At 53.9% G+C, this 27,122-nt stretch overlaps 10 protein-coding genes across 10 annotated transcripts; 4 read left to right on the forward strand and 6 right to left on the reverse strand.

Annotated features, from left to right (window-relative positions):
• Positions 1 to 469: 469 nt before the first annotated feature.
• IUM83_15295 (pirin-like protein) lies at positions 470 to 1,354 on the reverse strand (the record flags this gene model as incomplete). The annotated part of the gene is made up of 1 exon (XM_067940099.1): positions 470 to 1,354. One exon carries the CDS (start codon positions 1,352 to 1,354, stop codon positions 470 to 472), a length of 885 nt encoding a protein of 294 aa, XP_067794516.1.
• A 793-nt stretch (positions 1,355 to 2,147) lies between these two features.
• Positions 2,148 to 3,044, forward strand: IUM83_15296 (pirin-like protein; the record flags this gene model as incomplete). Its single annotated transcript, XM_067940100.1, has 1 exon — positions 2,148 to 3,044. One exon carries the CDS (start codon positions 2,148 to 2,150, stop codon positions 3,042 to 3,044), a length of 897 nt encoding a protein of 298 aa, XP_067794519.1.
• Positions 3,045 to 4,773: 1,729 nt separating this feature from the next.
• On the forward strand, positions 4,774 to 5,658 carry IUM83_15297 (pirin-like protein; the record flags this gene model as incomplete). Its single annotated transcript, XM_067940101.1, has 1 exon — positions 4,774 to 5,658. One exon carries the CDS (start codon positions 4,774 to 4,776, stop codon positions 5,656 to 5,658), a length of 885 nt encoding a protein of 294 aa, XP_067794518.1.
• Positions 5,659 to 5,845: 187 nt separating this feature from the next.
• On the reverse strand, positions 5,846 to 11,533 carry IUM83_15298 (Voltage-gated Ion Channel (VIC) Superfamily; the record flags this gene model as incomplete). The annotated part of the gene is made up of 3 exons (XM_067940102.1): positions 5,846 to 6,833; positions 6,900 to 7,125; positions 7,510 to 11,533. 3 exons carry the CDS (start codon positions 11,531 to 11,533, stop codon positions 5,846 to 5,848), a joined length of 5,238 nt encoding a protein of 1,745 aa, XP_067794511.1.
• A 240-nt stretch (positions 11,534 to 11,773) lies between these two features.
• On the forward strand, positions 11,774 to 17,812 carry IUM83_15299 (uncharacterized protein; the record flags this gene model as incomplete). Its single annotated transcript, XM_067940103.1, has 2 exons — positions 11,774 to 11,993; positions 13,551 to 17,812. The coding sequence occupies 2 exons, from the start codon at positions 11,774 to 11,776 to the stop codon at positions 17,810 to 17,812; spliced, it is 4,482 nt and encodes a 1,493-aa protein (XP_067794510.1).
• A 58-nt stretch (positions 17,813 to 17,870) lies between these two features.
• On the reverse strand, positions 17,871 to 18,138 carry IUM83_15300 (uncharacterized protein; the record flags this gene model as incomplete). The annotated part of the gene is made up of 2 exons (XM_067940104.1): positions 17,871 to 17,936; positions 17,998 to 18,138. 2 exons carry the CDS (start codon positions 18,136 to 18,138, stop codon positions 17,871 to 17,873), a joined length of 207 nt encoding a protein of 68 aa, XP_067794490.1.
• Positions 18,139 to 20,418: 2,280 nt separating this feature from the next.
• IUM83_15301 (carbonic anhydrase-like protein) lies at positions 20,419 to 21,304 on the forward strand (the record flags this gene model as incomplete). The annotated part of the gene is made up of 2 exons (XM_067940105.1): positions 20,419 to 20,722; positions 20,793 to 21,304. 2 exons carry the CDS (start codon positions 20,419 to 20,421, stop codon positions 21,302 to 21,304), a joined length of 816 nt encoding a protein of 271 aa, XP_067794438.1.
• A 341-nt stretch (positions 21,305 to 21,645) lies between these two features.
• On the reverse strand, positions 21,646 to 24,399 carry IUM83_15302 (AGC protein kinase; the record flags this gene model as incomplete). The annotated part of the gene is made up of 1 exon (XM_067940106.1): positions 21,646 to 24,399. One exon carries the CDS (start codon positions 24,397 to 24,399, stop codon positions 21,646 to 21,648), a length of 2,754 nt encoding a protein of 917 aa, XP_067794421.1.
• A 794-nt stretch (positions 24,400 to 25,193) lies between these two features.
• Positions 25,194 to 26,027, reverse strand: IUM83_15303 (putative aldehyde reductase; the record flags this gene model as incomplete). Its single annotated transcript, XM_067940107.1, has 1 exon — positions 25,194 to 26,027. The coding sequence occupies one exon, from the start codon at positions 26,025 to 26,027 to the stop codon at positions 25,194 to 25,196; it is 834 nt and encodes a 277-aa protein (XP_067794420.1).
• A 161-nt stretch (positions 26,028 to 26,188) lies between these two features.
• IUM83_15304 (uncharacterized protein) lies at positions 26,189 to 26,959 on the reverse strand (the record flags this gene model as incomplete). The annotated part of the gene is made up of 1 exon (XM_067940108.1): positions 26,189 to 26,959. One exon carries the CDS (start codon positions 26,957 to 26,959, stop codon positions 26,189 to 26,191), a length of 771 nt encoding a protein of 256 aa, XP_067794419.1.
• Positions 26,960 to 27,122: the final 163 nt, after the last annotated feature.

Consider the following 27,122-nt stretch of genomic DNA (forward strand, 5'->3'; position numbering starts at 1 on the left):
CTTCGCGTGAGGGTATTAAACAAACGCTGTGGGACTATGACCTACGTGCGAATGGCTTCAATGATGCTCACGGCTGGAAGTCCGGTATTGCGCTCCGCCGCCGTTAGATCGGAAGTCTCAATCGTTGAAACCATGAAGGCCAAAACAACGTGCGTCATTTTTCAGTGAGATCACCGCTAATCCGTTGGGTCACAAATGCATACACTCCAATTCTGCCTAAGGCCTTGAGCTCGATGCACACGAAGATGTGCTCGTATGTTGCCGAAACTACAAATACACTACATAAAGGACAAGCTTTCCAATTCTCAAGCATGTTCAATTCATTAGGTTACCTACGCTAACGATGCTTGCACATGTATGCATAATATATATCCAGCGAGTTAGGCTGCGTCCAGACGCCAACTTCGCTGCGAGTTTGCGAGTAAGCCGAAATCTTTTCCTTCAGACGTCGTGGCACTCTCCATCCTACTTAGCGACGGCGGTTGCCGATCTCCGAGGCCCACGAGTGCGCGTTCTCGAAGCCGTTCTTGGCCATCTGGAAGTCCTCCCACGTCTGGCGGATCTCGTCGCCCGTGCTCATGACGAACGGGCCGTACTGCACCACGGGCTCCTCGAGCGGCTCGCCGGTCATGACGATGACCTCGAGCTTGTCGTCGTCGTCCGCCTGCAGCAGCACGCCGTCGCCTTTCATCTCCATCACGATGGCCTCGTGCGGCTCGATCGAGTGGTCCACGCACTTGCCCGTGCCCGTGACGGCGTACACGAAGACGTGGTGCGTCTCCGGGATGGGGTACTCGAGCTTGGCGCCCTTGCCGAGCATGAAGTGCACGTAGGTGACGGGCGCCTCGGTCTCGATGGGGCCGCGCTTGCCGAAGACCTCGCCGGCGAACACGATGGCCTCGATGCTCTTGTCGTCGTTGAAGGCGTGCGGCGCCGTGTCGCGGCTGATCTCCTGGTACCGCGGCTCGATCATGCGGCGGCTGCGCGGCAGGTTGATCCAGAGCTGCAGGCCGTGCGCGGGCACCTCGCTCTTGGGCATCTCGGCGTGCATGATGCCCTTGCCGGGCGTCATCCACTGCAGGTCGCCGGGGCGCAGCTCGCCCTTGTTGCCCAGGAAGTCCTCGTGGCACATGTGGCCCTTGGACGTGGGCAGCACGTACGTGACGGTCTCGAAGCCGCGGTGCGGGTGGTCCGGGAAGCCGCCGGGCAGCCCCACGTTGAACTCGTCCAGCATGAGGAACGGGTCCAGGTTGCGCAGGCGCGTGGTGCCGATGGAGCGGTGCACGCGCGCGCCGGCGCCTTCGCCCTGCTCGCGGGCCACGAACTTCTTGGCGATGAGGCGCGGCGTGAACATCTTGGAGAGCGCGGGCTTGAGGGAGCTCGTGGTTGCTGTGTGCTGTGTGCTGGGGGCTGTTGCGCTCGAGGAGGCAAAAGCAGGAATGGGCAGCGGGGAAGGAGAATGGACTCCATTATGATGGAGGATGGAGGGGGGGGTATTGGGCAGTTGAGGTGAGACTTGTCTTGTTTGATGCGCGTGAGAGCTCGCAGCCTCGCGATTGGCGGAAAAGGAGTGATTACGCGAACAGAATGATGTATCGCTTCTCGTTGACTTGGCGTTTGTATGTCGAGGGGTGATGGGCTGATTGCCACGTCACGCCGTTCTGGCAATCTTGCCTGGCGAAAGTATCCACCACCGGCACGCAGTTCTCACGCAGACTGGGACTTTCATCTTCCATGCTGGCCTGGAGCCTGGAGGAGAAGGCGAAGGCGATTGCGTGGGCGGGTCAGCCACGTGGACGCGTTGTTGGAGTGTGCGGGTGCCAGGTCTTCTTGATCTGGGATCTGATCGCCAGGCGAAGGCATCGATCGGGTAGGCCACTATTGCTGTTGTGGTGATAGCAGTGTCCAGGACTCGGAAATGCCTAAACCGAGTTTGTTCACGAGTCGCAGGGAAAATTCCTGCTCTTTGATTGGCTTATAGGCATATTTTCAGCGAATCCGTTGGCTCAGTGTCCGTGACTCACCTTTCAAGGTGGGCGTAATCGGGTCATGTGGTCAACACGGTTGACCACATGACGTTGACGCAACAGCCTTCAAGTCACTTGAATCGAGGGAGGGCATTCCTCAACTTGCTTCCTCGCGCCAAGATGTCCGCGTTCAAGCCGCGCCAAGTGTCCAAGAGCTTCCTGGCAGGCGAGGTGAGCGACGGAGCGGGCGCGCACGTGCACCGCTCCATTGGATCACCTCGTTTGTACAACTTCGACCCCTTCCTCATGCTGGACGAGTTCAACGTCGGCTTGCCCGGTGGCTTCCCGGACCACCCGCACCGTGGCTTCGAGACCGTCACGTATGTGTTCCCAACGTCCAAGGGGGGTATGAGGCATGAAGACTTCATGGACAACAAGGGGGAGCTACGACCTGGAGATCTGCAGTGGATGACGCCGGGTCGAGGCATCGTCCACGCCGAGATGCCTACGAGCACGGAACCTGCGCACGGCCTGCAGCTTTGGGTCAACTTACCAAAGGGGCGAAAGATGATCAAGCCCCGCTACCAAGAAATCAGTCGAGAGTCGGTGCCGCACGCGTTCAATGCCGACAGGAGCGTCGAGGCTATCGTTTTTGCTGGAGAGGTATTTGGCTACAAGGGTCCCGTCGAGACGGAGGCTCCTGTCACGTACGTTCACTTTTTGTTGAAACCTGGAGCTACGATGGAGTATTCTATCCCAGAGAGCCACAACGTGTTCGTCTACGGTGTTTCTGGCACGGGGAAGTGTGCAGACGCCGATGTTCAAGAACATAAGGCGATTGCGATGGGGAACGACGGTCACGGAGTTCTGCTGACGGCGGCGAAGAATGATAATTTGGAGGTAGTTGTGATAACTGGGGAGCCTTTGAATGAGCCTGTGCACCAGTATGGTCCGTTTGTGATGTCCTCGCGAGAAGATATTCAAAACACATTGCGGGATTTCGATCTTCGCACGAATGGGTTCGAAGATGCACATGGATGGAGATCCGAGATCGCCCCACGTCGTCGCCACCACTAAGTTGTATTGCAACACTGGAGACATCAGGTGAGAGGTTCCTCTCTAATAAATATATTGTGAATTTCAGTATTTAGTTCTACAATGTTGCTTACAATATTGCTTAGCTTCAGAACATGCTTACACATGTAAATCAATTTCGCTGCGTTATATACTGGTACCTGGTAGTGTTTGTGCGCAGCGTCCTCCATGAGGCCGGGTTTCAATTGGCAAAGTAGTGGCTTTGGCATTCGTAGCTGATTCGGGGGCTATGACAAGAGAGATTTAAGCCACCAGAACCCACACACCAGGCTTGAGGCTTGCTCTGGTGGGGATGCCTGTGGCTATCCGACCCATTTCGGGACCGGGTTCTGATACCCCTCATTACACTATGGGGCATTTTTCGGCACTTGGGGCCTCCAGCCCACCCAACTATCCTACACCGGGGTGCGGGTTGGCAGGGCGGACCACTCCACGGAGTGGCTGCTCGTCCAAGATATTGCCTATCTCCGGCCTCCGTGGAAAGTCCCCGGCTATGACAAGAGGCAAACAGACAAACACGTTTGCGACAGCACCAACAGTCAGTTCGTAAATTTCAAAATTCACAAACAGTGCTACTGGCTGCAGCTAAGGATGATAAACCGGGGGCGATCGTGATGACTGGTGAGCCATTGAATGAACCAGTAGTGCAGGACGATGAATATAGTCGAGGAAATTCGTCAGACGTTTACAAATCTCAAGATGGCAAAGAACGAGTTCGAGAATGCTCGCGCGAGATAGGCCGCCCTATCAAGGCTTAGTCCGCGAAAGTAGGCGGAGCAACGCGACTTTGCAAATTTCACATGTTGCCATTGTTGCTGTTGTTAGCTAAACTCGTGTCACTAAAAATCGCGAACTATTGGACTTCCGTAGGTTGCGAATTTTCGAGGGTTTGGTATGCCTTACAGGTCCAGCGCAAACAACATCGACAGCCTGTTAACAAATAAATCTGGCTTTGCTCAAAGCCTTTAGTCCTTGTTTGTCCCATTCTTTTAGCTTCACTTTTTGGAGTTCCCACTCGTAGTTATCGTCACGACCGCAATGCAATTTTGGTGCAAAGCCAAAAAAAATCGGTCGACACAACAAAGACTACACTGTAGGCGACACATTTCTCCTGTTCGCCAGAGACCTACGCACTTGTTGGCAACAAGTTGTTGCTACCCCCTGTAGGAAAATGTTAAGCTTGACAGTGGCCTACCCGATCGATGCCTTCGCCTGGCGATCAGAATCCCAGATCAAGAAGACCTGGCACCCGCACACTCCAACAACGCGTCCACGTGGCTGACCCGCCCACGCAATCGCCTTCGCCTTCTCCTCCAGGCCATGGAAGATGAAAGTCCCAGTCTGCGTGAGAACTGCGTGCCGGTGGTGGATACTTTCGGCAGGCAAGATTGCGCTTACCACCAGAACGGCGTGACGTGGCAATCAGCCCATCACCCCTCGACATACAAACGCCAAGTCAACGAGAAGCGATACATCATTCTGTTCGCGTAATCACGCCTTTTCCGCCAATCGCGAGGCTGCGCGCTCTCACGCGCATCAAACAAGACAAGTCTCACCTCAACTGCCCAGTACCCCCCCCTCCATCCTCCATCATAATGGAGTCCATTCTCCTTCCCCGCTGCCCATTCCTGCTTTTGCCTCCTCGAGCGCAACAGCCCCCAGCACACAGCACACAGCAACCACGAGCTCCCTCAAGCCCGCGCTCTCCAAGATGTTCACGCCGCGCCTCATCGCCAAGAAGTTCGTGGCCCGCGAGCAGGGCGAAGGCGCCGGCGCGCGCGTGCACCGCTCCATCGGCACCACGCGCCTGCGCAACCTGGACCCGTTCCTCATGCTGGACGAGTTCAACGTGGGGCTGCCCGGCGGCTTCCCGGACCACCCGCACCGCGGCTTCGAGACCGTCACGTACGTGCTGCCCACGTCCAAGGGCCACATGTGCCACGAGGACTTCCTGGGCAACAAGGGCGAGCTGCGCCCCGGCGACCTGCAGTGGATGACGCCCGGCAAGGGCATCATGCACGCCGAGATGCCCAAGAGCGAGGTGCCCGCGCACGGCCTGCAGCTCTGGATCAACCTGCCGCGCAGCCGCCGCATGATCGAGCCGCGGTACCAGGAGATCAGCCGCGACACGGCGCCGCACGCCTTCAACGACGACAAGAGCATCGAGGCCATCGTGTTCGCCGGCGAGGTCTTCGGCAAGCGCGGCCCCATCGAGACCGAGGCGCCCGTCACCTACGTGCACTTCATGCTCGGCAAGGGCGCCAAGCTCGAGTACCCCATCCCGGAGACGCACCACGTCTTCGTGTACGCCGTCACGGGCACGGGCAAGTGCGTGGACCACTCGATCGAGCCGCACGAGGCCATCGTGATGGAGATGAAAGGCGACGGCGTGCTGCTGCAGGCGGACGACGACGACAAGCTCGAGGTCATCGTCATGACCGGCGAGCCGCTCGAGGAGCCCGTGGTGCAGTACGGCCCGTTCGTCATGAGCACGGGCGACGAGATCCGCCAGACGTGGGAGGACTTCCAGATGGCCAAGAACGGCTTCGAGAACGCGCACTCGTGGGCCTCGGAGATCGGCAACCGCCGTCGCTAAGTAGGGTGGAGAGTGCCACGACGTCTGAAGGAAAAGATTTCGACATACTCGCAAACTCGCACCGGAGTTGGTGCCCTTGCTAGCAGCTCAAGTCGCTTTTATATATTATGCATACGGCTGGTTATCGAATAAATTGAAAACGCTTTTACAACGGCGTCCTAGTTGCGTAAGTTTTAGTGTTGCATCTTTAGATGGAGCACTTCCTTCCGTCGCTGGCTTCTGGCTGCAGCTCTAAATGCTCCGAGAGGATCGGAGCGACTGATGCCGGGGCTCGTAATCGCTCAGAAGTCGCAGTTCGTAGTTGCATACACGCTGGTAGCGCCAGAGATGGCAGATTCAACGATAAACTACTTCGCGTTCTTCGGTTTTCGTGGTCGCTTTCAGCTGGTTTAGGAAGTTCTTTGGGTTGTGCTCCACTTGCAGTTTTCGCCTTCATGGTTTCAGATTCCAAGCGTTTGATCTCGCTTTCACGCTTGGCTTTTCGTATCCTGCTGGTCATTCGACGTCGCACTCGGAACATTCTAAAAGCCGACTGAATTAAGATCGTCTTGCGGTGTCGGAAGGCATACCCACGCATGGCTAACTCATCGACTTTTTCCTGAACTGTGAGGCTTTCCAAAGGTAAAACTCTCATCGTGAGAACCAGCAGTAAGTCCGTGAATCGGAACATGTTTGGTGGGCACAGTTGGTCGGGGTTTATACTGGCGTTTGCACTGCCGTTGAGACCGTCGTAGCTCCCAAGACCGAGCCGAACGCGGTACGTCAGCTCGGCGATACGAGCTTCGATGTCGTGAAACGTTTCGCGTCTTCGTCGATGAACTGCGATGGACAGAGCTGCCAGTTCTTCAGCTTTCATGTCTTCGTTCCTCAGACTTTCTACCATGGCCCTGTGTGTGCCAAGCCCGAGGGGTGGCTCGAGCTTGGTAAGCAATGCCAGCAAGTGCTTCCTGTGCAACAGTCCCAATGCATCCGTGTCAAAGTCACTCCAAGTCACCTGGAAGCGCTGCAGGTGTGTGGCTTGGAAACCTAAAAGCTGGCCCTTATCGTCCACTCTGGCCGACATGAGCACGTAGGTGTCTACCATCGTGGAAGCGTACAGGTTTTGCAAGATCAGCACGACCAACACGTAGAAAATATTGTAAAACAAAGCGCTGATCGTTGGCGACCCACAGTCACTGGAAGAACGACCCCATAACACACATTGAGGTGGTGCTACACTGGATGCCAAGTACGTAGCGTACCAGTCTTCGCCAGCGGCAAACTTGACAAAGGCCGAATAGGCCATGGGAAACGTTGTCAAGTTCAGATTGGAGTTCAACCCGGAAGCCCAGCGCGTAAGTGAAAATACCTGCACTCCCACAATCGCGAAGACGAACAACACATAGCCCAGCAAAAGCGTCACCTTTAGAGTAAGCTGAACGCTCGCCAGTAGAGTCCGAAACAATGTTCTAAGCGCACGAGACCGCTCTAGCACCAAAGAGAGGTGTTTGAAGTCAAACGCACGAGTCATTCCCAAGATGAGCAATACCGGGGAGTCGGAGATGAGAGGCCCCACCAGCATAATAAACGCTGTGCAGCTATTGAACGTTCTCCACGTGAATCCTTTCATGAGGAAGTCTCTCCATCCCACCGCGGCAACACGAAGGACAGCGTCAAATGCATAGATCAATGAGAAAATGTAGTGGAACCACCAAACACCCGCCGAAACACTCACGTCTCCGTCGGTATTCGCGTGGTGAATGGGAGAGCGATACCAAGCCAAGAGTGACGTGTGTAAAATTACTACTGTACTGATGAATCCGCGGAACGAGCGCTTTTGCATGTAGACCTGAGCCAGTTGCATAAACTTACTTGTCGGTAGCGGATACTTCGGACGCATCGCTACGATCGCTTGCTTCTTTCGTAGCCAGATGAGTTGAAGGTTAGTAAGTAGCAGTGTTCCATTGTAGCAGCGGAAGTTGTTCATCAAGATGCCCGCGAATATTTTGAGCAGGTAGAATCTCGTAAAAAAGAGGAACGCGACGAAAAACCCAGCGAAGTACGTTGATGCAATGGCGGACGCTTGATGCTCGTTGTTGACATCAGAATCATCCGCAAAGTCCATCGCAATGTTTACAATGGGCAGCCAGCCTTTCATGGAGACCAAGAACAGAATTGAAGACATAGCTCCGGTGATGTTGTCAAAGTGTAAACCCGATAGATTCCCCCATACTCGAGGCGTTAAGATACCGGTAGCACTGTTCCAAAATACTCCAACGCACTTGTCCTCAGTGTCAATGGATGGGTCACTGCAGTACGCGAACCTCCCGCCAAATATCTGCATCCCCAGCGTCGCGAAAGAGTAAAATAGGAAAATAGACAACACAACGCAGTAGAAAAGCGGTGTCGCGGACTGCTCCAGAGCTTCCGTGATGACTCGAAATGTCCTCACGCGGTAAAATACGCGGATAGGACCGAACGCCCGTCCAAGCCGAAATAGTGAAATCATTGTCGAGTGAGGCAATAGAAGCAAGAGCGAACAGGCCATTAGAACGACCATATTGATCTGGTTCCACGTGTCGGAGAGATAACTCTTCGGTGTGAAAATGAAGCCACGCGAGATGACCTTCAGTGCAAACTCGAAGAAGAGCACAAAAGCGTAGACGACGTCACTTAGAGTTGTTAGCTCCTGAATCAGCGACGAGTATAGCGGAGACTGCACAGTCAGCATGACAGTGCGAATCACAATCGCCGCGAAGATGTATTTTTCAGTCTCCTTCTCCAGTCGACGTGCTTTCAGACGCACCCATGACTGTGGGGGGAAGAGGAACAAGGACACGTCCGCCATAAGCCAATGTCCATCGAAAAACTGCCTCACGTATCCTGTTGCTCCGCCCGAAGAAGTCCAGCCCGTCCACTCATCGGAAGCTTGAATGTCTGTCGGACTTTCCGGGCCAGAAGTAGGGACAATTACGGCACTAGCAGCAGCATGAGCAGTGACACTAACAGTGCTGTCTTCAATTGGAGTAACAGTAGCTTGGTTCTTGTGTTTCCCATTAGCAGGTGTAGGGGGCTCCAGTTGGATGTACTTGCGGTCCTGTTGGATTTTCGTTGTACCATAGTATCCCTTCAGTTTTAAGAAGTCTGACGTTGGTAAAACATTAAATAACCGCGCCTTGAACGCTTCTGAAGCCGATAGAGCTCTTTGAGCACGCTTCTTAGCACTTCCAGGCAAACTGACGTTCATAACATCTCCTTGGTAGAGATTGCTAAACTCCTCGACAAAAGTGTACATGTCGAAGAGATGAATGCGCTGCATGGCGAACATCCTATCTTGGAACAATTCGCTCAGTGTCTTCCTCCGTTCATCCCCCTTCATCGCGAAGTTGCGAAGCAAGACAACCAACATAAAGTTGAGTGCGATGAATCGACACAAGACAACGTAAGTGAGATAATACAGCAGTGCGACCCAGAACGAGCTAGCCTGGAGTGATGCGTGGAAGATCGGCCAAATGCTGCCACCGTTGGAGAATTTGAACAGTGTGAGCATGCTGTCACTGAAAGTGTTGAAGTGCGACTGCATCGTAAGCGGGAAATTGCCTCCGAACAAGTTCATGCCAACAACAGCAAACACGCTGTTGAGTAAAATGTGGAACGCAATCGAGCTCAAGAACGCAGGAACACTTGACAGGATTGCGTCGAGCACAAGCAGCAGCTTGTTGTTCTGACGCACAACCCGGAACGGCCTCACTAAACGGAACAAGCGAAGCACGAAAATCCCTCGGGCGTAGCTGTCCGTGTAGAGAAGAACTGAACACGTGAGCAGCAGGAACTCGACACACGCAATGACGAGGAGCACAAAATCTAATCGGTTCCAGGGGTTCTGCAAGTAGCTGAAAAGTCCGCCAGCAGCGGCTCCAATGATAATAAATTCTGTCCCGTACACGAGCATGAGGAAGTTCTCGATCAGGTACAACCGAGCAGCGTAGCTCTCGCTCATGCCATGATATTCCAGTGCGAACAAAACCGAATTGAAGAACACGACGAGATTCATTAGGTGTTCGAACGCTAGTGACTCGGCAATTGAGGAAATCCTGTCCATAGTGGCACTGCCAGGCTCGATAAGGAAAAATATCCGCTCTTGCCGCAGCCTGCACCAGCTTAGGAACGTACCGTCGGATCTCGTAAAGAGCGGAGACTGCAGCAGCCATTCTTTAAACCGCGCTCGATACACTTGCCACTGTGCATCTACAACTTGCATCACGTCTGGAAACGCTTCCGTCCCTTTCGGGAATTGAACTCGAGACTTCGTCAGGTACTTTTCCATTCGTTTCTCCTGTTCAGCGTGCTTTGCAGCGCGAACAATCGACACGGTAATATAGCTGCCTCGTACTATCCCTACGAATAATGACAAGATCATGTAGCTGACGAATACTACAAGGCCGATGAAATAGATGATCGAGAAGTAGGACGAAACCTGCTGTGCTCCGTCCAGTGATGGTCCAAACCCTGACCGCATGGTTATCAAAAAGACTGTCAGGAAGGAAGCTTCGAACGAGTGAAAGCCTGTGTACCCTCGGTCCGGTGGTGACATCGCTACACACTCCATATTCGACTTGCAAACCGTAGCAGGGTCGTCAATCCGACAGAAATGTACCGGATTTTCGGCAACATACGTCTTAGTTTCTCCAGCAGACATCGGGGCGATAAAGGAGTCTGAATCCGCTTGGATAGCACAACGGTGAGAGAGTGAATCGTTAAAAAGATACATGCCCAGAATCGCAAAGAGGAAGAGGTAGTAGCAATAGCAAAGGACAGCGTTGCCGGCCATCGGTAATGACACCAAGAACGTCTCCATCGTCTCTTGGAAGCTTTTCCAACGCTTGAAAATCCTCATGCCTCGGAATACACGCAAGGAAAGCAGGTTAAAGCCTGCTAGAGATGAGAACGGCAGCACAGCGAGCCAACTAATCGTCACCGCGAAGAGATCAAATGCGTCCCATTTGCTTCGCAGCAAAGGCATTATTCCTTCGAGACCAATGGCTTTGCAAGTCTGCTCTATGGTGAGGAAAACCAGCAGCAAGTATTCCAAGATAGTCATTCCAAACCTCGCCACCTCCGCTATCTCGTCATCGTCCTTGATATTCGTCACATATCGAAACGAGCGCCATCCCACAGAAATCATACTGCCGACCACGGCAACCAGCACCGCCAACTCAAAAGAAGGATGCGCAACAATCTGGTAGCAGCGAGTTGACAGCCCACTCGGAATCTGAATATCACTAAAAGTCTCCGGTTCTTCCGATTCGTGACTCCTTTCTAGCCCAGCTTGCTGTCGGAAGAACGCGCGCGCAATATCTCGCGTGTGCTCGTCCTCAAACTCTAGATCAAACGTCTCAATTGTGCCAGCCGTGCTAGGTTGTGGTTCTTCTGACGGTGAACCGCTTGCAGCTGCATCTGTCAAAGTGGCTGTTTCTGCTGTTGCTGACAATGCAGGAGGAGGTGGTGCTGGTTGTGGTGCGAAACACAGAGACAAGCACCTGTCGTCGCTCTCCGGGAGCTCATCGGTCGTCAAATACTTGATAGTCCGGACGAAGTTGGTGGTCTGCCGTCCTGTTCTCACGCTTTTGGCGTCTGTGATCATCACGCTGACGCCGTTCATGACCAACTTGGCCACCACAGACGGCGGCATGTAACTCTGCAGGGGCATCGCTTTGGGCTGCCAGACCAGCGTCACTTTATCCTCCAGCAGTTTCAAGTCTCCATTCGCCGGCTCCCCTCGAGCTCCGTGGAGTTTAGCGCACACTTTTCCATCGCGCAGACTGTCTCGGAAGACGTTGACTAGGCGCTCGTCGTCCGAGGAGGAGGGAGATGCAATCTCGGAGGCGTCGCTCATCGCTCGTGCTGATTGTTTGCTACCCACCGGCGCGTGCAGCTGTCACGCATGCGAGGCGGGCGTGAGACCTGCCAGGAACTCGCCACGGAGCCCGAGAGCAGCTAAAATTATATGCAGCAGGCAGGTACAACTGCAACTCGCCCGATTTGGCAGGTAAGTGGAGTGATGGTCACTATGTTGAAGTTTGACCATCACTCTTCGACGAGAAACCACCGCCAAAAGTGGCGGCGTACTACGACGATGTCCAAGCGGCGGAAGCAGGCGCTGCGAGCCTCTGCGTACCAGTCGGAGCCTGTGGTGCGCGGATGGGAGTGGGCGCACGTTTCGCTCTGGAGTGAAGGCAAGAAATGCGGAGTCCGAATGGCTGACACCATCATTTTCTACCGCGATGCTGACACGGGCGATATCGACTCGTACTTGTGGCTGTTCACTGGGAAAAGCGGTGCGATTTCGCGCAAACGTATGTCGAAGAATGGAGCATTGCCCGTGGATAAAATCCGCGACAGATTTTTGCAGCTAGCTGGGAGATCCGGTGACAAGAGGATAAAGTGGGCCGCGGTTGTGAATTTTCTCGATGGTTCGCGTAAGCTGGTTGATACTAACGAGATCGAAGAGATTTTACAAGCTCTTGATGGTGGGAAACGCGGGTCGTCGTCGCTAGTTAGGAAAATTGAGGGACTGCAGGCTTTTATACCGCCTCATGGAAATGAAGACTGTCATATTCAAGCCGAATTTGAAGTTTCAAAGGACGGAGGATCCACTCTACCAGACATTAGAATCGAAAGCCGAGCAGGTTATCTGGATGAGAGGTCTAGGAATACTCAAACCTCACTCCCACTGTCGACAAGTATTTGCAAGAATGCGGAGACTATGACAGCAACAGTGGTGGATTTTCTTTCCAAAATAGGAGACGCCCAGGTCGTTGCAGCTTCTCTGGAGCTCGTGTTCGATGGAAATCAGACGCTTTGGTTGACCCACATCGGGCACGTGGAGCTGCAACCACACGACAGCGGACTATCCTTGTTGAAGAAGAAATCATCGCTCCCTAACCTACAGGCAAGTGCAGGTGTTAAAAGTGATAATCCCGCTTCAAGATGTCGTGGTGAATTTTGCCAGGCTTCGTTGGCATCACTCTCTGGTCTTATGAGGTTACTGAAGGCTCTGCGAACACAAGACACTGTTAGCTATAACGACAATTTCGCGGACATTGACGACGTGGTTTTGGAAGATACTGGTCAGAGATTCAAAATGGGCAACAATAATCTGCTACTTGGTCACGCTGAGCTAGATTTTCTGCAAGATGCATCTTTACAGCTGGACGAGGCTGCATTTGGATTGAAGTGGCAAGAAGCAGACAATGTATTCCGTATGGAGCTCGGCCGCTCGAATCCTACGCAGTTCTACAAGCAGGTTCTGGTATGCGCGAACTGTCATCGAGTGTACTCATCCATTAACAAAGTCCGAGACATGGGCTTTCAAGTATCCCGACCGAATCCCAGCATCGATACCAGCGTTAGTACAGATTTCAAGCCAAGCGAAAACTTTGGATATGCTGAACATGATTTTAGTGACCCCTATGACAAAATGTTTTTCGAGGAGCTTGCCAAGCAATCCGCGATGATCGATCGCAACACGGAAGACCAGTCACTGCACACTTCGGATACCAAAAACATGCGGGCTTCAAACGGGCCTGAACTTGACGATACTACTGAGAGGCCTGCAAGCGGCTCGGGTAGTTCACGTGAACACGCGGTACTACCGTCGCTGCATGTAGCGCATCAGGAGCCAAAGCACAAGAAAAAAACGTACCATAGTTCAGTGACGATTGATTCTAGAAGCAACCAGCAATCGACTGTCAATCTACCCCCTCAACCTTCAAGTGACAATGGAGTATTAGCGGATAAGGTGTCCAGCTTGGAAGCTGAGTTGGCACAAACGAAGCAGCGGTTGGCAGGAGTCGAATCACGCCGAAGCAAATTAGAGCAGGAGATTCTACAAACCCGAACGCAATGTACAGCGATGCTCCGAGAAAAAGACGATCAAGCGCGGAAACAGCTACTCGAGCTGGAATACAGCTTCCACTCGAAGCAGAGCAAGGTGAAGCCAAGAGGCAGTGATAGCAGCAGCAGCTCAACCGAAGAGATCACTCGCCTCATTGAAACGATCGACTCGCTCAATCTCCAGCTGGATCAGGTCAACCGGGAGAAGGAGCAGGCGAAGAAGCAACTCGTGCAGTCGCAACAAGCAGAACTCAAGAAGTTGCATGAGAAATACCAACTGGACATGGAGACGCTACGTCTTAGTGATCACTCAGCCAAGGAGAAGGCGGAGGGCTTACAGATGCAGATGCTAACTCTTCAAAGCCAAGCACAAATCGCGACGACGCAAGCGAAAAACGCGAAGGCAGCACTTGAAGACTTGACCAAGAACAAAGTTGTCGCACTAGAAGACAAGAACCAGCGTCTTGAGCGCCAAGTTGCAGCGTTCAAGGTCCAGCAAAGAAACCAAGGGCAATCCGTCAATGCGGTCGCGTCGGCTGCCGTGGCTCAACAGGATGTGGAAGCGATGGAGAAGCATCTCAACAACAAGATCGAGTACTTAAAGGCACAACTCGCATCCGAGATGAAGTGCAAAGAGGAACTAGGGAGTCATCTCGCACAGATCACCAACGCTATGGAGCAAATGAAAATCGATAAGCGGCAGGCGCTCACAGAGCAGGAAGAGGCCTTCAAGAAGCAGATGGAGCGAATTGAGAGCTCGTTGTCTCAAGAAAAAGAGCTTCTTACAACCCAGCAAGCGGCTTTGCAGGGCAAACTCGTCACTTTGCAGGCGAACGTGACGGATCTCGTTCAGGAGTTGACTATGTGGAAGAGCAGAGAGGCAAACGCCAAACTTGCGATGGAGAAAATGGTCGAGGAGAATGTTCGACTCACCCGCCAGCTTGTAGATGCAGAAGGCCAAGTTGAAGCCCTGCAGGAGGAACGCAAGCAAGATGCAGCGAAGGTCGGATCAATGAGCGTGATGAATGCCAGCGAGGAGACCAAACGAGTTCAAATGGAAGCTCTCCTTCGTCGACTTGATAATGAGCGACAATACCTGAAGAGCCAACTCGAAGACCAGCAAGACATGAAGGAGAAAAGTCAGAAGAAGGTCACCGATCTTCAGTACGAGATTCAGGAGCTGAAGGACGCTATGGAGGAAGCTTTGAGAGCGAGCGAACAGAAGATTAGCACGTTGATGACTGAGAAGAAAAACCAAGAACATGAACTGCGAGGGACGATCGAGTGCTTGGAGGAGGGGAAGCTTCTGCTGAATCGACAGCTGAAAGAAGTTCAGACAAAGTTTGCGGAGGCTCGAGAGCAATCTCTGCTTGAGCGTGACGAGATCGACAAGTCGAGAATTGAGGTGAGCGAGATGCGTGCCCAGCTACTAGCAGCAAAAGAGGATAGCGTCAAGGAGCAGACCTACGCGAAGAATGCGAGTGAGCGCATGTCGAAGTCACTCGCAGCCGTGAAGAATTCGCTGAAGGCGATGGAGGAGGAGAAAAACACGCAAATCAAGCGATTAGAGGAAGAGAATACCCACTACATGGGTAAGTTAGCCACATCGCAAGGCGATATGCTCGTGCTGGAAGAAAAGCTTGAGAAGGAAAAAGTCCGAGCTAAGAAGGAGAAAGCGTCAGCAATGTTGGCTTTGGTTCTGGGTGAGAAGGTTGCGTTGTGGCGTCTACGATTGCAGCATCGTGCTTTCACTCGAACAAAGCTGCATGCGAGTCTCTCCCGTCTGCAAACAAATCAGGAACAGAGGCGAGCGGAGGAGCTAAGTCGGCTTGAAGAGCGACTGCGTGATGACTACATGGCAAAATGTGACGAAATGACGCAGACGCTACACGACGAACGTCTAGATGTGATTCGAAGGATGAAAGAGGAGCATGACAAAGATCGAGAAGAACTGAATGAATTCTACCAGCAAGAAAAGTCCCAGTTGCAGGAAGATCTCGCAGCCATGCATGCCGCACAGCTCCAGCAGTTGAAGGACAAGTTCGAGTCAATCTCCAAGTCCACCGACGACGATGCACAGGGAACTATCCAAGCACTTCGAGGCGAAAATGGTCAGGTGCAACAGGATAACACTCGATTGACAGAAGCGCTTACAGAACTAGCGCAAAAGTGTGAGGTGATGGCGTGCACTTTTGAAGACGAACTCAGTGCATTACGAGCTGATTGGGAAGGCAAAGAAGAGAAATGGAACACTGAACAGAATGCTCTCCAAGTCGAAATTCAAGCTCAACGTGATCAATTTGAGAAGCAGCTACGCTCGGCAACGAGTAAGCTTGCGCTGGATCATGCTAGCGAGATGGAGTCGTTGCAGGCACTTCACAACGCGGTCATTTCTGAGCGTGCAACAGAATTTACTGCCCAAATGACAATGCTGTCTGAAGAACAAAGACAGCGATACGCAGACATTCACTCGGCTGAGACTGCAGCGAATTTAAAGCAGCACCAAACAGAGTTGAAGGAGGCGATTGACGCCGTTACTCAGCACTGGCAGAAGGAAATGGATTATCTCCGTAAAGCTCAGGAGAAAACTCTTCAAGACACTATTGCAGAAGCTGAGTTGAAGGCTAGCACGCAACTGGCTTCGTTGCAAAAGGAGATGAACGAGCGCAAAGGCTCTGCCGTCGTTCAGTGCACATCGAAATGGCAGCGAGCAATGGAAGAGCTTCAAGAACGCCAAGAAGCGGAGAAAAAGATGGCATACAATGAAGGTCTACAAGACCGGGAGAAGGAGTGGCAGCAGGCGGCACTACAGATCAAGGAGAGGCAGCGCGAAGAACTTGATAAAGTGCAGCAGGAAGCTGTTGCCGCAATCCGAGCCGCGGAAGAACGTCACGAGATGAGGTTCCAGGCCCAACTTGCGGAGCTTAAGAGTCAAATGGAAAAGCAGCACGCACAAGCGCTTGTGGCTCTTACCGATGAAATCACTACACATGAGCGCGAGCGAGCTCAAGAACACTTAGACGCTAGTGGTGAGGTGATAGAACAAGAGTTGACGGCCAAGTGGACGCAAGAGCTTGAAGAACAGCGAACTCAATTCGAGAAGAAACTGATGGAAGATAAAACCAGCTTGATGGCTTCTTTGGTCGAGGAGAAAGAATCGGCTGTCCGACGCCTGCAAGAAGATCACGAGAACCAGCGTGTGGAGATGGACAAAGCTTGGACTGACAAACTCGAAGAGGTTGCTGTGACTACTGCTACCTCCCATAAGCACCAGCTCGAATCACTGCGCAAAGATCTCGACATCGAACGAGAAGCAATGGTAAAGCAGCTTCAGGAGAACTTCTCGAAACAACTGGAGAAACAGATTGGCGTTCAAGAGGCTAGGCTACTTCGAGAGCAAGAAGACGCTATTGCGCAGGTTCAAGAAGATTCCGAAAAACTAATTGAGCAGGTCGAGCGAGCCATGGCTGAACTGAAAAAGCAGAAGGAGCATCTCGAGGCCGAGCTGAATTCTCTTCGATCTGCGCTCGAAGAAGCAGAAGACGCGCAATTCGACACTCAAGAAAACTTCAAAAAACAGCAAAAGCAGGCTGCGTTCCACGTCCTCCACCTCGTCATGCGTGCAATGCGGAGAATCACCGAGGAAGCACAAGCGAGTCAAACGTCACGAACCGAAATGGAGGGCAAATTCGATCGGCTCAAAACCGAACTCGCCGACGAAAAGTCTCGGTGGGAAGACCTCCTGGCCAAAATTCAGGAAACTTGGTGCCAAGTCCAGTCGCAGCACGGCGAAATGACTCAAACCTTGACCAACTACAAACGCGATGAGTTGGTAGCTCACCGCAGTTCGAGTGCTGTGTTATCCAACGAGATCTCGATTGTCACGAAACAACTGGAAGAAGTTGAAGAGATGAAAGTCACTTTGGAGCGGGACGTCGAATCTCTCCAAACCGAAGCGCAGACCATCGAAGCTTCCCTCCGAGATTTAATGCTGCAGTCCGGCGGCAGCAACGGGTCACTGAATATGGCGGTGGTGGCCAAAAAGCGTCGACTGAACGAAGAGTTCGAGGCGCTTTTGGAGCGAATCGAGAAGAAAAAAGCCGAAATTCGCACAGTCGACCAAACTTTGGCATCACTTCGAGCTCGTCGAGAGGAGAAAGAGCAGGAAATGCGAGCAATGGAGCGCAAATTGGTCGAGATCCTGGTGCAGCAGCAGAAGCAAATGCTGCTGCTGGTCTCCGCTGTGCGGGAAGTGGCTCTGCCCACTATGGCCAGTTGAATACTTCAAATAGCGACGGTATTTATCACAGAACAAGGTGTGTTTTATTGCTCTGAATTTACTTGTGGGTGGCCTTCTCCGCCTCCAGACGCTTGCGTGCCTCCGTCTCCACCAGCGCGTGGACCTGTGATGCCAAAACAGGGTGAGGTTGAGGCAACTTTTCTGTGTTTTATATTATTACGCACCCGGCGCTCTTCCATGTATTTGCTCTGCAGGTAGAAGCCGTAGTATGCGCCCGCCAGGCCGCCGCAAAGTGCGAAGATGGCGCGGCCTGTGGAACTGCCGCCGCCGACGTTGACGCCACCGCGGGGACCGCCCGCCATCATGCCAGGAGCGCCGCTCATAGTGCGAAATACAAAATAATATGTGGTGTGACGCACATTTCTCTTTTAATACGTTGTGTGCACCACACTATTTCAGTAAATGTTACTCCGCACTTCTGGTAACGCTCACTTTTGATCTCGTTCGGGCCAAGACCGAGAGGATAAAGACATCAGTCCAGTCTTATGTAGTGATACAGTGTCAGTTTCAGTGCTCTCTCGCAGTGTGACTGATAAAAAGTGAAGACAAACTTCCCATTTAGCATTGCAGCGCAGTTCTCCTTTAGCTCCTGCTACTGTACTAGATCCAATTAGGGTAGTGGAAACAACAACTAAACTACCTATATTCCGTTATTAAAAAAAAAGACGAGAACAGTACTACAGCAAGAAACTACCTATTGTTGCATGCTGTGTGGTCCGCACATTAAAATCCAGAGCTGTTCCGGGCGAAGCACGGCTTTCTTAGGCCGGGTTTCTTATGTCGTCCCACAAAGAATTCCGCCAATCAGCGTCGAGTATTTTGAGACGGGTGGGACGAAGTCCAAAGGCCTCGAGTTCGACCCACGGCTTTTTTCCTGATCAGAAACGCGCGCGCGCACGACTCTCGCCCGTCCCAGGATCCTGTGGAGGAAGATAAGAAACCCACCCTTACTGTTACAGTAACTGTAGGTACAGTAGATTCTAAACGATGGTAATGCTAAAGTACTGGATTGACCGCGTCAGGCGACGCTACTTTCGAGAAGGTGCAAGTGTGGATGAACTCGAAGCAGAGTGAGGGAGTCGGAGCCGTCTTGAGTACAAAACACCCCCTTTTCACGACGTTGCATCTTCGCTGTTACCAAAACTAGCCAGCTTCTGGGTCTGGGATTTATTCTGGCTCAGATTGCTGCGGGCACTTTCCACCGCAATCCATGATTGCCACTGGCTCCTGGGGTCATCATGGATTGCCCGCATGGGAAGTCCTAAAGGAGATAGTGGGGCCGTGTGAGTTGATGGCTTGAGGCTTGAGGCTTCCGCACTGCAGCATTTGTTCTCCACTTCCACATTTGCCCCCAACTAACCAAGGACTGTCCAAGACTAGAAGCATAATGCGCGTGACCAGCGTTCTTATGGCGCTGATCGCGATTGTCTTTCTTGCAGGAACTAATGCAGGCAATCCAAAACAACGAAGGAGATAACCACCTCTGGTGTCGGTGTGGAACAATTTATGAGGTCGAACGATACAGAAGTGGAGGAAAACGATGGCAGTGAAAATGACGAAGAGCGAGGAGATCTTTCGGGCATTTCAATACTTGCAAAGGTGGACGATGCGGAGTGGAAGATAGGATAAGGCTTTTTCACGGACTTGGGTTTTACCCCAAATTATTGTTTAGGCTTTACCAACCTTGAGCAAACCCCAACGAAGCTCGACCTCGTCGAGCAAGTTCATGCAGTGGTTCAGATTCGCCGATTACTATCGAACAGTTAATGGAACCACCTGGTTCTCGGACCACCAACAAATTGCAGCAGAGTAAAGTGGCTACGCTTTTCCATGCGCTGAAAGATATCCCCGACATGAAAAGGCTAGCTGGGAGGATGCTGACGTACCAGTTCAAAATTTGGGTCGACAAAGGTTGGGGCCCGAACGATATCGCGAACATGTTCGAGATCCCCAGAACTCCGACCCTGGCAACAATGCACGATCCGAGATATGAGGATTTTACCGTTGGGTTTATGAAGAAGAGTAGTTGATGAAAAACACGACAAAGACCTAGTGGTTCGCTTGCTACTGCTCGGGGGCTGCATAAGCTGGTCCAGCACAACTGCCCAAATCGAGAAGACAAACACACAGGTTACGACCACATTAGCACACTTCTTCGTATCCTGTGCGCAGCTCTCCGCTGCACCCTTGAAGTTGTCCTTCGTAGCTCCAGTGACTTAATGATCACTCACAAACGGCCGGATACCCGAGATGTTTTCATACAGCGTTCCGTTTATCCTGTGGAATCAACGTGATTCACTTGACCTTCCCAGCGCGTGGACATAGTGTGCGGCACAAAGTCCGTGTTGGGCACGTAGGCACGAAGCGACGTAGGAATCCGATCCAGCTAATGGACGGCTGAGCATTTTGCGTCAGCGGCGCTTTGGGGCATTTCTGAGCCGTCGATTACCTGTCCGGTAGTCTTTTCGGCTTTTGGATCTTTGCCGCCGTCGCTATGGGAGTTCTGACTCGGGCAACCAAGGCATTCTTGAGTTCACAGCTTGGTCGCCATCTCAATTCGTGAGGCCTTCAAACGCAGGCAAAAGATGCTCGGATCAGCGCCTCGTGTCGTGCTTTTGGCTGCAGTCCTGGTGGCCGCGGGGCAGGCGGCGACGGGGAAGTGGGGGTACAGTGAGACTACGGACGAGGAGCTAGGTCCCGCTGACTGGAAGGATTCGTACCCGTCCTGCGGTGGAGCTCACCAGTCCCCGATCAACATCCCTGTTCGCGATCTCTCGCACAACGACTGGGGCATGGCGTACGCCCCACTCAAGTACGGAGGCGACTGCAGCAAATTTAAGCTCAAGAAGCTCGAGGACCTGTACAAGTGGCAGATCAACGGAGACGAGCGTGGGTGGAAGTCTGGTGGCCGAGTTCTACCTGAATAACCCAAACTAATCGCTATGGAGTTATGCTGTAGACTGCACGGTCAAGTCCATCAACTTCGACGAGCGCGAGTATGCGCTGGCCCAGTTCCACATGCACGCGACGTCGGAGCACGCACTGGACGACTACCACTACGACGCCGAGATCCACTTCGTCCACAAGGACAGCGACACGGGCACGATCCTGGTCACGGGCGTGTTCCTCATCGCTGAACCGGACGTGGAGGAGAACGCCTTCATCAAGAACCTCTGGAACGACCTGGAGACTGGTGGCGACGACTTCGACCTGCAGGACAGCGGTATCAACTACGCCGACCTGCTCAACGGCCTAGTCGCCAAGAGCCACCTGTTCAACTACAACGGGAGCTTGACCACGCCTCCGTGCAGTGAGGTGGTCGACTGGTGGGTGCTCAACAACCCCATTTCCATCTCGTACGACGAGCTGAGCCAGGTGAAGAGCTTGTACGGGGACCTCCCGGCCACGAAAGACGCCTCGGACAACCGCCCCACCCAGCCGCTGAACGACCGCGAGATCAAGTACTACTGAGAGCTGCTAGGGAACCTGGTTGCCTAGTGCACTCGACAATGACAAAGTGATCGTGTCCACAGAGTAATGTGAACAGCTATTATCCAAAAACTGATACCAAGTTGATGCATGTTTGCTACGTTGCTACGAATATGTACGAATATGGACACCCTGAGCACTCAATTCCGTGTCTTGTTACCCTCAGAAAGACACACGCATTGTACACTTGATCGTAGCTTGCTTGCTAGATATCTTACTCCATGATGTTAGTTTTTCTCCTCTCCCTGTTCTACGCTGGCACATCAATAACGCGGCCTTGACCATTCACTAATATCTGTTTCCTGCTTCACCTGCCTGTTACATTACAGGTTGTACGGGTCAGTGTACGAGAAGCCCTGGAAGACGTGGCTCTTGCCGATCGGGGCGTCGGAGACAACCGAGTCCACCACTTCCTGTCGCTTGAAGAACTCGGGGACGTTGTTCACTTCACCGTCCGACTTGACCACAGGCCTGAAAGGCACATGCACGTCACGCTTGTACAACTTCTCCCAATCCACACTGCCGAAGAACGGGTGATCCATAATCTCCTGGGCGCCGCACGGGCCGGACCCGAGTCGCTTAGCTGGGTTGCGGCAGATCAGGCCACGCAACAATGAGCGGGCGTCATCGGAGAACTCGGACGGGAACCGCAGCGGAAGCTTCACAATGTTCTGGAAGTTGCGCTTGCGGTTTGCGTGGTAGAACGGCGTGTAGCCTGCAAGCATCTCGAAAATTAGGACGCCCAACGACCAGTAGTCCACAGCCTTGCCGTATGGCACGCGACGAATGAGCTCAGGGGCGATGTACTCCGGTGTACCGCAGAAGGTCTGCATACCGTCCTTGCTATCGAAGTGGTCGTGCGAGAGACCGAAGTCCGTAAGCGCGATGTATCCCTGGTCGTCCAGTAAAATGTTCTCCGGCTTGAGATCACGGTACACGATGTTGTATGTGTGTAGGTGCGAGATGGCCAACACAAGCTGCGCAGCGTAAAAGCGGGTGCGCACCTCGTCAAAGTGCATCGCACGCCGCAGGTGGAAGTGAAGCGTGCCGCCATTGTAGAAGTCCATCACGAAATACAACTTCGCATCGTTCTGGAACGCATAACGCAACTTTACCATGAATGGATGATCCACACCCTGCAAAATACGGCGTTCTGTCTTCGTGTGCTCCACCTGGTTCTTGGCAAACACAGCGGCCTTCTTGATCACCTTCATGGCATAAACCTTGCCAGATTCACCCCCAGATGCACCTGCAATCTGCTGCGCGGTCATACCCATGGACATCATTGTGCGCGGACTTAATAACCGCGCCCCCTTCTGCTGCTGCGGCACCTTTCGTCGAACCAACATCACCTTACCGAAAGCACCCCGGCCAACCACACGGAGCAAGTCGAAGTCATCAATTGTCAAGGAGTCGTACTCGCGGGGTTTCAGTTCGTGAGAAGCATTTCCAGCGGCACCTCCTAGCACGGAATCATACACCGATTCTTTCCGTCCGCGCGTTGGTTGATCTCGAGGAGGCCGCCCATTATCAGCGCCATGGCCACCGTGACCACCATGACCTCCACGGCCACTTTGGCCTTCACGTCCAGAGTGACCAGCATGTTCCTCGTGAGTCTGTACTCGAGCCTGCTGCTGCTCCTCCAGTAGTGTGTTAAGCCGTAGTTCGCGTGCAGCCCGGCGCTGGAACTCGTAGGGCGTGGGCGACGCCAAGAAAGCGAAGACGGTGTCCAGCACCGCCTTCGTTGTGTAAGCAGGGCTCTCGTTCGCACCCTCGCATGGTCCTGCAGACAGACAAATACAGCCGAATCCAGTTAGCTGAGCAGCGCTTGGGCTCTTCGGCGAGCGCGAGGACGGAGACGACGCAGTGGCGGAGAACGCGTCGTCGCTGCTCGTAGCCGTCCCAGTACCACTCGGACCACCACTAGCGGCGAACGCGGTGGCATCGCGACTCAACTCGGTGTTGACCGGGAAGTCGGACCGGGACCAGGAGATACTGTGCTGCGAGAAGAAGCGCTTGAAGCCCGAGTTCCAGGACGGGTCGATCTTGTGCGAGCTCTCGATGAAGGCCACGTTGCCCAGTCGGCTCTTGAGTTCGTAGCGGTACTTGGCGATGAGCTGCGTGACAAGCACGCCGCCGTAGCCGTACGCGATGAAGTGCACCTTGTGCGCCGCCGAGGGGAAAATGTAGTTGCGCCACACGTGGTCGCAGTGCTCGTCGGCGTTGCTGGAGCCTCGGATCGGCATCTTCTCCACGGTGCCGTCCTGCGTGACCATGAGCTGCGTGTTCATGTTGGGGTTCATCACGAGGATGCCGTAGCCGGCGGCGATGGCCTTCTGGAAGTACGGCAGCATGGAGCCGACCTGCACGCCGTCCTTGAGCAGCACGCTGCGGCTCCAGATGCCGCAGCTGAGTCCGCGGAAGGAGCAGACGAAGACCAGGAGCTTCTCGGCCACGCTGAAGTTCTTGCTCGTGTGGAAGATGCAGCGCGGCTCGTCCGTGTCGATCATCATGCGGAAGCCGTCGTTGGTGGAGCAGATGCTGGACGAGCTGGAGCGCACCGAGCTGCTGACGCTGCTGCTCGTGTGGCTCGAGCCCGGCTCGAAGCCCGACTCGACCGAGCTGCGCTCGAACTCGAGCGGCGGGATGGCCTGCTCCAGGAAGAGCAGCTCCTGCAACATGCGCGTGTGCACGTGGTCGATGAGGCCCCTGAGCACCTCCTCGCCGTGGTCGCGGATCTCCTGCTTGGAGATGCGCGCCTTGCTCGCGCGGTTGCGCACCTCGCCGCTCTCCGTGAGCTCGAAGCGCTCGTTGGCCCAGCCGGCGGACGCCGCCGTGAAGGCCGCGGGCATCGTGTCCTCCGAGATCGTGCCCATGTCCCACTTGGGCATGGGCGGGCGGCGTGCGCCGGCCACGTTGCTGCTGGTGCTGCTGGTGCTGCTGATCACGATGCCGTCCATGAGCGCCGTGAGCGTGGGGCGCTCGGCCGTGGCGGCGTTGGCATTGGTGGTGGTGGAGCCATTGCCGTTGCCGTTGGCGGCGGGCTGGTAGGTGGAGTCCCACTTGACCTTGATCATGGCGGCGCTGGAAGCCTGAAGCCTGAAGCCCTGGAAGCCCTTGGCGGTCACTTCGCTCCTGCGGACCTGGAGGCTCGCTCGTCCTCTGTCTGGCTAGCGAGCTGACTACCTGCAGCTGAGAGAGACAGACTGGTTGGGGCGACTGACCGCGGGCAAGACGACCCGACAACGGGGTAGGCGGGGGTTTGTGAAGGAAGGAACCTCTTTATTGATGTAAACTGGTGGTTGGACGGCGTGTGCATTGAGAGATGTTGGATACAAAATTACCTCTTAACTGTGAAAAGGCTGGTGGTGCGGGCAGGGAGGACGCTTTGGTGTGGGGAACACCAGCTTGCTCCCATCCCCCCGGATGGTTGCTGTGATTGGCTGATTCGATTGTTTTTGTCCAATCGATGCACATAGAGTATCAACCGTTGGACGTGGACGGGGCGGCGCTGCGAAAGAAACTGCGCGGTGTGTGCCACACCAGAATGGCAGATTACTACCTCGCAAAAGACTGCGAGGTTCCGTTTCCAGTCGTAACATTCCAAGCCATCGGCTGTGTGCTGGCCATCAACAACAAGACACTGCAGCGATTTATTCCACCGGAACACCTGCAACTCAGTGGACGCGCCAGCTGCAGAGTAAAAGCTGACAGTGTGGGCCTCCGAGAGACACTTACTTTCCAGGCTTGTGCATGTACATGTATCATAGCAGGAGCAACACGCAACACCTTGCATGACATCATGTAATTTACATGTACATGTTGAACCACTTGTACGGTATCGACTGAAAGCCTGGGGAGGGGACAGTGATTACACCTCCTCATCGCGGATGGGGTCCCAGTCCGTGACGAAGTACTCGTCCAGTGCGGCCAGGCGCTCGACCTGCTCGGCCGACAGCTGGACGTTGATGGCCTCGAGGTTATCCTTCTGGCGCTTCGTGTTGGCGGATTTGGGCAGCGGGATGATGTCGTTGGCCAGGCTGAAGGCTACCAGCACCTGAGCCGGAGACGCGCCCACCTCGTTCGCGATTTCGTTCAACGTCGGGTCCTTCATCTTGAAGGCCTTCACCAGCGGCGAGTAGGCCTCCACGATGATATCGTGGTCCTTGCAGTACTTGACCGTCTCGGGACGGGTGAGCCACGGGTGCAGCTCGATCTGGTTCACGGCGGGCTTCACCTTGGCCGTCTTCATCAGCTTGTCAATGTGCGCGCCGCTGAAGTTGGACACGCCAATGTCCTTCAGGATTCCTTGCTCATGGAGCTCTTCAAGGGCACGCCAGGTCTCCGCTCGCGTAGCAGCGTCACCCGGCGCGTGGAGCAGGAACAGGTCGATGTAGCCGAGTCCGATCTGCTCGTTGCTCCGCTTGACGCTGGCCAGGGCCCTCTTGTAGCCCCATTCGGTCAGGAAGAGCTTGCTGGTCACGAAGATCGCCTCTCGAGGGATGCCCGAATCCCGCACCGCGCGACCCACCTCCGATTCGTTGTGGTACAGCTGGGCCGTGTCGATGTGGCGGTAGCCCTGCTTGAGGGCCGACAGCACGATGTTGTACGAGTTGGCAACGTCGTTCTCCAGGTACGCGCCGAAGCCGATGGTCGGGAGCTGGGCCCCACTCGGCAGGGTCTTGGTCGGGATGCGCATGTTCATGCTGAGACTTGAGCAGGATCTTTCGGATTGAGGGACTTACGCATCTATGCATCGTAGGCTACGACCTCTAGTTGAAGTGCAGGCTGGTGCATGTACCATGACTTCAAGGCTTGTATTACGGGTAAAAGAGGGGGTTGCGTTGGGTTGCTGCTTCAAGCTACCTACGAGGCCTGAGCGACGAGCTCCGCGGATTTCTTAGCAAGCGCCGCGAGCGAGACAGGCTCCTTCGCCTTCACAAAATCCCTGGGGATTTTCTCCTCGACCAGGAACGACCGAGCATGCTGAACGGAGATTGTGTCACCTCGCCCGAAAGCCATTAGCAGCAGAGAAGCTTGCGTGAACGCCTTCTTCTTCTCGCCGTCTCCAAACGTGCACTCGGGGTTGCTGGCCTCGCACAGCGCCGCACGATCCTTGCGAACTTTGGCTATAGCCGTCGTGGTGATCATACCGTTGCCATCGGCACGAGCCAGCACGTCGTTGGCGAGAGTAATGTTCACCTCCATCGGATCGTGGCCAAAGTAAGCGTCCGAATGCACCAGCGATGCGTCGTGTTCGGGCGCGTTGTGCTTGCTCAAGAAGTCGAGTGAGAAGATATCGGAAACTTGGCCCACCTGCGTTGTGGCGGTGTCGTTCGCCATGTTGAAAATGTTCATGATCGCAGCTTTGAGCACGCCCTTGGGGATATCCTTGCCGTTGCGTGGCAGGTACCCGTGGTTTGCCAGCGCGTTGAGTGCCGGGCACGGCGAGCGGTGGAACGCAGCGGTAGTGTTAGGAACACCCGAGGCTTCCCGCGCAGAAGGTTTGTAGTACTCGCCAACTAGAAGTTGCTCCGTGGTTTGCTGGTAACTCTTGCCTTGAAAGTTCCCACCAGCCTGAGCTCCGCTGATAGCAATGACAGCAATTGCACTGGCAAGCGTGGCACGCAAGAACATCCTGACTGAACGAAGCAGTTCCTACTGTCGGGGTCGAAGCAAATTAACAAATGGGCTCTGAAAGAATATGCGGAACTTTTGGCAAAGGTATTCAGTGCCGGCCTTTACCGTTGATTGGAGGTGAGGAATTGCTCTTTGCAACGCGTTTGCATCTGTTACTCTT

The sequence above is a fragment of the Phytophthora cinnamomi genome (genome assembly GCF_018691715.1).
Source record: "Phytophthora cinnamomi strain GKB4 chromosome Unknown Contig24, whole genome shotgun sequence".
Taxonomy (NCBI): Eukaryota; Oomycota; class Peronosporomycetes; order Peronosporales; family Peronosporaceae; genus Phytophthora; species Phytophthora cinnamomi.